The sequence below is a fragment of the Podarcis pityusensis genome, assembly GCF_964106645.2.
Source record: "Podarcis pityusensis genome assembly, chromosome: 7".
NCBI classification, from domain to species: domain Eukaryota; kingdom Metazoa; phylum Chordata; class Lepidosauria; order Squamata; family Lacertidae; genus Podarcis; species Podarcis pityusensis.
The window spans coordinates 26,085,839-26,097,047 of NC_138031.1; the positions used below are offsets into that span (position 1 = coordinate 26,085,839).

The 11,209-nt window shown below is 42.6% G+C and overlaps 2 protein-coding genes across 8 annotated transcripts in view; one reads left to right on the forward strand and one right to left on the reverse strand.

Annotated features, from left to right (window-relative positions):
• The window catches only part of TMEM67 (transmembrane protein 67), a 31,812-nt gene extending 30,390 nt beyond the window's left edge, over positions 1-1,422 (reverse strand). For both annotated transcript variants that reach the window (XM_081013316.1, XM_081013317.1), the window contains exons 1-2: positions 1,208-1,422; positions 78-166 (exon numbers count right to left, since the gene is read on the reverse strand). In XM_081013316.1, the coding sequence (XP_080869442.1) occupies positions 78-166; positions 1,208-1,394 (276 nt within the window). In that variant the 5' untranslated portion in view covers positions 1,395-1,422. The remainder of the gene's footprint in view (positions 1-77; positions 167-1,207) is intronic.
• Positions 1,423-2,817: 1,395 nt separating this feature from the next.
• Positions 2,818-11,209, forward strand: part of RBM12B (RNA binding motif protein 12B) — a 41,452-nt gene continuing 33,060 nt past the window's right edge. For 2 of the 6 annotated variants that reach the window (XR_013988538.1, XR_013988539.1), the window contains exons 1-2: positions 3,123-5,793; positions 10,693-10,845. Coding sequence is in view for 2 of the 6 variants with exons in the window: in XM_081013370.1 (XP_080869496.1) it covers positions 6,344-8,593 (2,250 nt within the window). In the remaining 4 variants the exon portion in view is untranslated. The other 4 variants (XR_013988536.1, XR_013988537.1, XM_081013370.1 and 1 more) reach the window with 3 other exon arrangements.

Below are 11,209 nucleotides of genomic sequence, written 5' to 3' on the forward strand. Positions count from 1 at the left end.
GCATTATAACTATATAGTACATCTATACATTGTTTGCAGTAAAAACCGTTTCGATTTTATTGCAAGTATAACATTACCGTGCTTTCTGGACATTTTTCACAAGTTATAGAAGATCCACCATTATCAGAAACTAACTTGAATCCTGGTAGACAAGTGCATGATGTACCTGAAACAAACACAATAACTTGTTATTTCAGTTGCTACAAACTGAAATCCAATTTGCTCTATCAAGGTTACCTCTCTGAAATATATCCTAAAAGCCCCCATCTCCACTGGCACTTCTGTGTGGTTTGATGGCTAGTAATGGACTCTGCTTGGGGAAACTTGGATTCAAATCCTATTGTCAGCTGTGCAACTTACTGACTGACCCTGGACCTGTCACACTTTCAACCTAACCATGCACACTGACAATGCTATATAAATAACAATATACCAGGGAGTGACAGAAGAAGCCATATCTTACAGCAAGGTGTCATATCAGGGTCTACTGGTAGATCACTTGGGGTTTTTTGTACTCCCAATAGTTTTACAATAGCAACAACAAAATTACTCTCCCCCCATCCTAATTGGACTGATGAAGTGACGAAAGATTGGGGTCATGATGCGTGGATTTTTCTGTCAAAGGATAGCAAAATCAGCCGTGATTCTCAAAACAAATTCTTGAGCTCAGAGTTCTTTAGCTCTTGCGAAGATGGCAGGAAAGGCCCTCCTTACGTATCCAAAACCAAGACCAAATAGGCATTCATGAAAAAGCTTTCTCTGCAGAGGCATCACTTCTCTAAAATGCTTTATCAATTGTCCTGGAATAAATCCCATTACTTCACACGTTGAAGAAAACCCCATAGACCCACTGCATACACAGCTGCGTTCTGTTGTAACTACATAAGATGTTTGGGGTTGGACCCTTGCAGTTTATTTTGCTTGGCCTTTAACGATTTCTTCGTTGTAGCTGCATTTGAACTGAAACATTAGAGGGAGGGAGACATAGGGCAATACGCAACGTTAGCCATACTGGAAGCAGCAGGCCCATTCAAATCAATGGGAACGCCATGGATTTCAATGGGTCGGCTGATGTACTCGGGAGTATGACTGAAGTGGGAAGAAATGAGGCCTTGATACAAGCGGGGGAAGGAGCCCTCCCGAGGCGCTGGCTCCTCGCCAGGCGGCCCTTCCTAGGGATTTCGCCTGTAAGCCGCGCTCGCCTCACCCCGAGAGCTTTTCCTCTGCGAGGCCCCGCACTGCCCGCAACTCAGGCTGGCGATGTCAAAGTACTGCGTCCCACCGCAGCCCTGGGGCCGGTGCAGCGGGAGGAAGAAGCCCTGGCCTCCCGACAGTTCCGCGCCGAACGGGAGCAAGAAGAAGGCCGCGCAAACCCAACGCCTCGTCGTCGCCATGGCTACCGAGGCCTCGGCCGCGGCTGCCTGCCTCAGCGGCGCAGCCAATAGGCTCTCGCGTCTCGGAGCGACCGCTACGGGACGCCAGGCAGACCAAAAATATCAGAGTGCGCAAATCATAACCATTCCCCGGTAGGTGCCCTATTGAATTCAAGGGGGTTTGCTCCCAAGGTAATTGGGGTTAGGATTACAGCCTTAGTTGACCGAATACTCGGATCTGCCTAAAATTTTCTCGACAAATATAAAGGGGGGAAATTGGCCTTTCGCAAGGCAGGTTTTTTTCTGTTTTGCGGTCACTCTTAAAGGTAAAGGTAAAGGGACCCCTGGCCATTAGGTCCAGTCATGGCCGACTCTGGGGTTGCTGCGCTCATCTCGCTTTACTGGCCAAGGGAGCCGGCGTACAGCTTCCAGGTCATGTGGCCAGCATGCCAAAGCCACTTCTGGTGAACCAGAGCAGCGCACGGAAACGCCGTTTACCTTCCCACTGGAGCAGTACCTATTTATCTACTTGCACTGGTGTGCTTTTGAACTGCTAGGTGGGCAGGAGCAACAAGACCGAGCAACGGGAGCTCACCCCGTTCGAACCGCCAACCTTCTGATCGGCAAACCCTAGGCTCTGTGGTTTAACCCACAGCGCCACCCACGTCCCTTACACGGTCACTCTTACATCAAGTCAATAAACGGTTTTTCTATGGGGAAAGACTAAGCTTGTCTACGCAGAAGAAATCTGCCCCAAATTCAGTAGGGTTTTTTCCCTCGGTTAAAGCGTAGGGTTGCAAATTCCAAATCAAGGAAGATGGGTGTTTCGTTCATACCAGGGAATAAGTGCATTTCTTTGGTAGTGAAGTTGCTTTGAGATTACTGTGTAGGTGCCACATAAAGCACAGATTAATTATAAGACTGCTGTTAGGAGCTACTGCCAATGGTGATGATAGAACCAATTTTTTTTGGACAAACACTAAGAAACCGGAATAGCCAACCCCAGATCCTATTTTCCATTCGATTTCAGACAGGAAAAAACTGCGCGAAGTTTATATCTTAGCTGCAGTTAAACGAAAATTGGCAGGAGACAAAAAGGGCACACAGATTGATTTCTGAACTAGAGGTGGAAATGAAGACACGTAAAAAATCAGCTGCTGTATTTCCACACTCGAATTCCTTTTCATCGAAACAACACTGCGCAAGAACTTGGATTTCCCCACTTACTTCTTCTGCGCATGTGCCATACTAACAGGAAGAGATACGACAAGGCAAAATGATTGGTGAAGCCTCGAGTTGCCCGTACAACAACAGACGCATGCGCACTAGTTGCCGGGCGGCTTCCGGGGGACTCTTTGTGCGCGTGCGCAGCAGAACCATTTCCGCCCCCTCCCTGCGCACGTCCTGGCGGTTCTCTGAGGGAGACGGAGACGAGGGCGGCTGCCATTTTGTCTCTTGCAGTTGGGCCTCTCCCTCTGTGAGGCAGAGCGAGGGGAGAGTAGCGCTGCTGCTGCTGGAGGCGAGCGAGTACCGCGCGTGTTTCAGCTGGTGTAGCCGGGCGGGCCGCGACGAGGCGCGCTTGCGGACGTGGCGAGGTCGTACGGAAGAGGCCGCGCCGTTGGTTCTGGCGAGTTTTCCCGCAGTAGCAAAAGCAAAGCGGTCGCGCTGTTTCCTTCCCTCCGTTGAGGGAAGTCGCGGAGCCTGGGCGCTCTCCGGGTCCATTCGCCCCGCACGGGCCTGGTTAGTAGCGCTAAAAGGGTGGTCGTGTGTGTATGTGTGTGTGTACACGCGTGTGCGTGCACGGGTGTATGTGTACACGCGTGTTTGTTTTTTTGGCACGCGGGTAAGCTGCCTGACTGTTCTCGGTAGTGAGTCTCTTAAGCTGCAGAAACACCTCCTGCCCCCCGTACTGTGCTTCTCTCCCTTGTGGTAAAAGGGGCCGAGCGATACCCCGGTGGGTGCTAACTTCAAGGTATTCAATGGTGCGCGGGCAGCCGGTGACGGGGAGAGCCTGGTGGCTGCTTGTAGGGAGAGGCCGCGCCTATGTCTTCCCCATTCCGGCGTAGTAGGTGCGGTGACAAAATAATGCCTTCAAACGAACACAGTTCTTTTGTGTGGACGGAAATCATTCCGGCGTGGGGACCAATTACAGCTCTGACTTAGGAGTGGCTGATCCAGTTGGTGATTCCAGTTCATACCCGGTGACGGGCATCGTGGCTTTTGGTTTTTCTTTTTTGTCCTCCTAGCCACAGAATTTGTTGTTCTCCCACGCGTACTCGGATGGTTGGTTAATAGCAATCCCTTGGAACCCACTGGACCTTTCTGCCGCTGGCATCCCTGGGAGTGCATTGGAATGTACAGGAACTGGTATGGGAGAACCACGGAGGACTAAGGAGATGCCGACCGCATTCACAGCTTGTTTTAAGAAATGGTTCTTCATGGCTGGCCAAGAAATGTTCTGTGGTGGTGTGATTTCTTCTAGCCAGCATTTACGTGGAGAAAAAGGAAGAATGCTAGTTGCTCAGGATGACATGCCTTCTCTGCACTTCACATACTCTGTACAAAGTATATTTTTGCTCTGTCAGGATATCCCTGAGTTCTATCGTGCACCAATCCCTGGGAAGGAATAGCCTAGACACTACAGTACTCCAGTAATGTCATTATCATGAACAGTTAAGGATAGGAGTTAGAAGTGCCAGTTTTAGTAGGAATCTATATTCTTGTTTTGTGTTAGCTTCTTTCTCAGCAAGGACTGCATAGGAGTAAAGAACACTTATGGGTTTTTTTAATTGGGAATAACTATTTTGTGGATATACAAAACACTTTGCAACTTCTCCATTTTCCCTAGTTGTTTTTTGATCTAAATTCTATTTACTCATCTAAATCTTTATATGCCTTGTCCACACCTGATAACCAAGAGTTGCTACAGTAAATTGTTAATATTTGTTTCATTTTTTGTTATTGTTGGGGGATGGGGCTCTAGAAGTAAAATCTTGCCTTGCGGTGAAGACTTGTCTACTTGCTTTGGAGGTCTCTGCTGGGACTGAAAAATAATTTATAGTTGTCTTTTTTAAAAAACCGCAAAAACATGGTGGATTTTATCCATGGTGTTGGTGTAAGATCTTGAGTTACCTAGGAGTATTTAGATTCTAGAACAGTTTTAGCTGGTTTTCTAGCATTGTTAGAGTGCTATTACACTGATGCCCTGCTTGCAAGGACATCTGGTTGGCCACTGTGAGAACAGCATGCTGGACTAGATGGGCCACTGGCCTGATTCAGTAGGCTATTCTTATGTTCTTGTTCTTGCTTCCCAACAATAACAACATATAAGAAGAATGTTTGATATTAGCCTTTTGAGTAATGAGATGTTATTAATCCCTATTGATTAGAATACTGCCATTGATTTCAGTATGATATTGATAGTGCTTTTAGAGAACTATTCAGACTTCTCAAAAAGCCCTTGTTAGAAACTTCCAGATTGGTGGTCTATGATCTTTGCAGAGGGGGTGAAAGAAAGTAGGCCTTCTCGATGTACTTTACTGAAATCAAGTTTAAAGTAAATAAGATTTCATAGTTTGCTTTCTTGGTCGTGTGGGTCAGTTATAGATGAATTGGGTTCTTGCACCGTTCCTATATATGCTAGATAATTCGGACATTTATTTTTGAGTAGGTTTCATTGAACTCAGTTGAACCTCCGGTTTTGGGCTACCCAGTTTCTGTTGCTTCATATTTATGTATTTTATGGAATTTGTGAAAAGATTGGCTTGGAAAGCGCCATGAAACTGTTTTATGAATGTAGTCAGTATATTTGAGTGCCTTAACTTTCGTGATGTTTTAGTGCTCTAAAGAGATATCATAGAATATATTGTATTCTGGATTTGTGGTTGAATGACAAGCATTCGTGGTGAAATTGGAATGGGCATAAGCAGTATATTTTCCTGAATTTACTTAATTTTTTGGATTTTTCTTCCAATATGGTCATCTTTACAACAACGAATTAAACTACAGGCGAACATCTTGTCACCCTCTTCTGAAAAGAATTTAAGAACAACTGCCGACTCCTATTTTTGTGTGGGACTTTTGGGTTCTTCCACCCAACTGTCTGTGGATCTTTTGAAGACTGATTTCAAACTATTTTCTTCACTTGTTGCAATCTGTCTTAAATGGATACTCTGGCCAAAACGTTGTTCAGTTGAGATTGGTTATTTTTGATTTTTGTGCCTCTCTGGACTGGGAAATAATTTTAACACAAGAATACCAATCTTGATTTCTTACTAATGTTGACCATGATTATGAATATACCACAGTAACACAGCATAGTATGTAAACCTGCTTCTTGACCATTAATAATGTTTCATTTTCTTTCCACAGTTAAATTGATTTCACAGACTTTATCAGGTCTTCTAAAGGGGAAAAAAAGGTAAGCTTCAAAGCTTAATGCTTCTTTTGTCTGAGATGATGGTTTTTTCTCCCAGGCTTGTGACTGGAAAAGATGTGCAATTCAATATCCTGATCATGGGGCAAGGATGACTGAAATTTGATTCATTATGAGGTGGGCTGTTCTACTGATAGAACATAAATGTCTGAAAATCTAAGATTTCTGTGTAAGTTGCTAGAGAGTTGTGAGACATTTTTGATCACAGATCTTTCTTGGCTTTTGCTGTTGGATGGCAAGAACATGGGACCACAGTTGTCTAGAATATATTCTGTGAAAGGTTTGCTACGTCTTATTATAGATTGTAAGAAGAGTGATGTTTGATATTGTTGCTTTTAAAATGGGGAATGCTGGTGGAACAGTGCGGAATTTCAGATTGAATAGTGTATGAACTTTCAAATTAAAATAGGTTTGTTATTCCAATGAAGGAATTATTTTTTATTTTGTAGCACTTAACTTTCCCAGTGTACTAAAGGCTTGCTATCACATATACCTTTTTGTCCACAGGTGATTATTGCTGTGGGCTGAGCTCAGAATGGCGGTAGTCATCCGTTTACAGGGGCTTCCTGTTGTTGCGGGTTCTGCAGATATTCGCCGCTTCTTCTCAGGATTGAATATTCCTGATGGAGGTGTGCATATCATTGGAGGAGAAAAGGGGGAAGCTTTCATTATATTTGCAACAGATGAAGATGCACGACAAGCAATGAGCTATTCTGGAGGATTTATCAAGGATTCACGTATAGAGTTCTTTCTTAGCAGCAAGACAGAAATGCAGACTATAATAGAAATTAGTAGGAGAAGACGGGCAGGTTCCATTAACTCAGGCGCATCTGGAATTGGCAATATTTCAAATTTAGTTGCAGCCATTAATAAAGGAATGCATCAATCTAGCTGTAGTTCCATGGATCCGTTGGGGAATGAGTTCCGTTCAAATGGATCTCGAAACAGTGATACAGATATGTTGGAACCAAACTATAATCAGCCTAACAAAGAGCCATTTCCAAGTGTGTACCTATTTATACGTGGTATGCCTTATTCTGCAACAGAAGATGATGTACGCAATTTCTTCTCTGGATTGCAAGTGGAGGGAATAGCCATGAGAAAAATTAATGGTAAAAATAATGGAGACGCCGTGGTAAAATTTGCAACATTAAGCGATGCCACGGAAGGGCTTCAACGTGATCGAGAGTATATGGGTTCAAGATTTATTATCGTACGAACCTCTGGTAAAGGAACGTGGATTAAGTTTGGTGGAAAGATTGGCAGTCCTGTCAATACCAAACATTTCAGTCATCATTTGAATAAGGAAACATTTTCTTCAAGCAGAGAGCATTCACGAAGAGAGCCAGACTATTTGTCCTCAAGAAAACGCACCTGTTCAAGGTCTCCAGAGAGGGTTATGGCACGCACTCGTTCAAGGTCTCCTGCAGGGAGGATTACATCACGTACCCATTCAAGGTCTCCAGGGAGGGTTAAGGCACACCATCGGTCAAGGTCACCACGGAGGGTAAGGACACGCACCCGGTCAAGGTCACCACAGAGGGTAAGGACACACACCCGGTCAAGGTCACCACCACGGAGGGTTATGGCACGCACCCGGTCAAGGTCACCACCATGGAGGGTTATGGCACGCACCCGGTCAAGGTCTCCACAACAGAGGTTTATGACACAGTCTCGTTCTCAACACAGAGAATATTATATACTCATTAAAAATCTCCAACCTACTGTTGAGAAGAAAGATTTGATAAAGTTCTTTGGGCATCCAGGTGTGACTGCCAGTCCTATTATATTTTTAAAGCCAGAAGGCGATGAAAAGACGAAAGATGCAATTCTGTTGTGTGACTCATTGAAGGTGTATGAGTTTGTATTGACCTTTCACAAGGATAAACTGCTTGGCCAGCCGATTTTCATCTTTCCCATTTCAAAAGAAAAGCTGTTGTTCTTAACTGGATCTTCTGAAGCAAAAGTACCACCAGAAAGACAGCACCATGCAAATGAAAGAAGTGATAGAGATGAATATTCTGGCTTAAAGACCTGCGTATATGTGAGAAACTTTCCATTTGATGTGACAAATGTTGAAGTACAGAAGTTCTTTGCAGGATTTAATATTGATAACAGTGACATTTATTTGCTTTATGATGACAAAGGAATTGGACTTGGGGAAGCATTGGTCAACTTCAGAACTGAAGAACAAGCCCGCAAAGCTGAAAGCTTAAATCGCCGGCGGTTTTTGGGAACAGAGGTACTCCTAAGATGTATTTCTGAGGAACAAATGCAAGAGTTTGGTATTAATATTTCATCAACATCAAATGAAAAGATACAGGATAATCTCCATACATATGAAAGAAGTGAACATTTTTACCCCAGTGGTTCACAAGGATCCTCTTTGCATGGGAACTTAAAGCACCTGTCTAATTATAGACACCCGTCTGATGATTTTATTGGCTCATCTGATCTTTTTAGAGGGCCTCCTGGTGATGGCATTCCTGGTAGTTTTCAAGAAGGGCATTTTAGGCCTGACTATAATTCTAGTGGTGCCTCAGATCGTGTCACATTGATTAAATTAAAGAATTTACCGTTTCAAGCTTCTCCTAATGAAATTCTGGATTTCTTCCACGGTTATAAAATCATACCAGAATCTCTTTCTATTCTGCGCAATGAATATGGAATGTCTTCTGGTGAAGCTATTCTTGCCATGATGAATTATAATGAGGCAGTGGCTGCTATTAATGAATTAAATGACAGGCCAATTGGCAACCGCAAAGTTAGTTTAACTTTTGGGTAGATGTGAAAATGCCTAGGAGGCAAAGTGAAGATGTTTGCAGTATTAATAGAATAAAACTAGATTTGTGTTTTTGTTATTTGGAAAGTGATGACAAAACATCCATCTATTTGTAAATAGTTAATTGCTTTAAAATGAAAGCTGTTTGATGCAGTGCAGTTGCATCTGTTAGAAAGCATAGGTTGTTAGTTACTCTTGAATATAAATAATAAGTTGAATGCAAGTTTTGGATTCTTGTCTGTAACATTCAATGGCATATTGAATGTTTTTTTATTAATTTCAGCTTAGCATTTCTTTTAAAATAAATGTACCTAAATGAAATATGTGGATGGTTAATTTGTATATTGCTTTTTTACACCCATTAGCGTATGACAGCCCTAATAAGAACCAGTCTTGTAGTTTGGCAGTGTCTTCCTCTATAAATTGTACAAATTACAGGCTATACAGGAAATATATTGGTACTACTAGAAGATAGTTGAATCTCTTGAAGTTCTAGGGCTGTTGGTTAAACAACCCAAGATGCATATTTTCATGTCCACTTGGCTTCCCAAATTTTTGAATAATGGTACAGTGGTACCTCGGGTTACATACACTTCAGGTTACAGACGCTTCAGGTTGCAGACTCCGCTAACCCAGAAATATTACTTTGGGTTAAGAACTTTGCTTCAGGATGAGAACAGAAATCGTGCTCCGGCGGCAGCGGGAGGCCCCATTAGCTAAAGTGGTGCTTCAGGTGAAGAACAGTTTCAGGTTAAGAACAGACCTCCGGAACGAATTAAGTTCTTAAACTGAGGTACCACTGTAATTGGGTGTCCTCATACTACTGATTTACGGAGTTTTTAAAAAAAAAAATCCAGGGAAGAAGAAACGGTCCGTTGAATGAAAAGGCTGCTTGGATGAATATGTAAAAGCAAGAGTTTAAAGGGAAGTTGTATTATCCCCAAACTTCAACTCCCATGATGTTGGTATCAGCGAGCTTCCTGATTGATCTTTTTGAAAAAAGGAAATGTAGCCATTTTCTATTCCACATCTCTGCACAACACTTTTGTTTGGGTCTTCTTCAAACTGCAGTCTTTTGTGATATTTAGTGCAGACTACTTTCAACTGCACACCTACAATGAAAATTGAGGAAGCACTACTAGATGGAGTTACTTTTCACGGTTATAATGCATTTTCAATATTAAAATGCAGGGGTCATCAATCTTGACATTTGCAAAGGATTTTGTATGTGTCTCCAGGCAAGTGTCCCAGAGTCTTAGCTTTCATTTTCAGAAAAAAGCAGGTCTCTAGCCCTCCCAGAAAGTAAGTTATGCAGCAAAATGTACAGTACCTTCTAAATTACCTTGAGGTAATTTTAGAATTACCTTGAGGTAATTTTAGTATTACCTCAAGGTAATTTATCTCTGTTTTAATATTTAAACTTTTTATGTTTTAAAGTATGGTTGTGAATTTTCCTTGATTTCCTCATTTTATATTTTTGTAAACCACTTTGAGATTTGTTTTTTAATCAAGCAGTGTATAAATTTTATGAAATAAATAGTGATTTCTGTGAGATGAGAATGAGCGTGGTGTGGCCACCTTGTATAGTTTTCCTGGCATTGAGCTGTGCTCCCTGTTACTAGACAGCAACAGCATCAGTGTATATTCAGTATTGTGGTGATCTTCACAATCAGGACCAGCAGGGCATAGCTGACTTCTTGTGGTAAGCCTAAGGTTGATGGGGTTTCTAGTCTAATTTTGTGTTATGCCATGTCCCCAATGGCAGCCATTTTGTGATTGGTTCCCACAGCACACTCTCAAAATTCAAAATGTGCTCACTGGTACGAAAAGCTTGGCAAACCTCTGGCAAATTGCTATTGCGATGGTTTATTCCTCTCCTTGGATATTTGCCAGTTTCAGCGCCATTTGTGATGTTGTATTGACTAGCCGGTAGCAAATCCCCATTTACTTTGTAAAACCGGTTGGACTCTTAACTCCTATCAGCCTCAGCCTATATGGCTAAAGTTCAGGGTTGGTTGTAGTTCAACATCATCTAGAAGGCCAGATTTCCCTTCTCTGCTTTTTTATATTGCATGCCATTGTTTTGGTTTGTTTTTCTTTAGACAACCATTTTCTTCAGAGAACCCATCTTATTTCACATTGAAGCCACCATGGGGATGGATGCTTGAAAAACTGGTGAATTACCCATCATCACATACAAATTTTGACAGTATTCAACATTTGGGGGCCAGAGGACACCTTTAAATTTTTACCTAGTAAGAGATTTTTTAAAAACTGTAGTCTAACACACAAACTATTAAAGTATATTGGTTCTGGCTATGTTAATCTAAATTCCCCTTGGGCTGTCAGGAACAGTACCCCCAGAATGCCTAGGTGTAACACTGGGCTGCTCCTAATGGAACAGGTATAATCTATAATCTCATAGTTCTAACATGCAGATTCCAATTCCATGCATGTATTAGGTTTGATTACATTACATCTAAGAAAGCAGTGTTTGGAAGTTTGAACTATGAGAGTGTTAGCCTTTCCATCAGGTCAAGGACAATTTGGAGCAGGAGCCTTACTCTTGGGGTCCAACTGACCCCTGCAGTGCTTTGTAGGGGTGTGTGTGTATAAGTA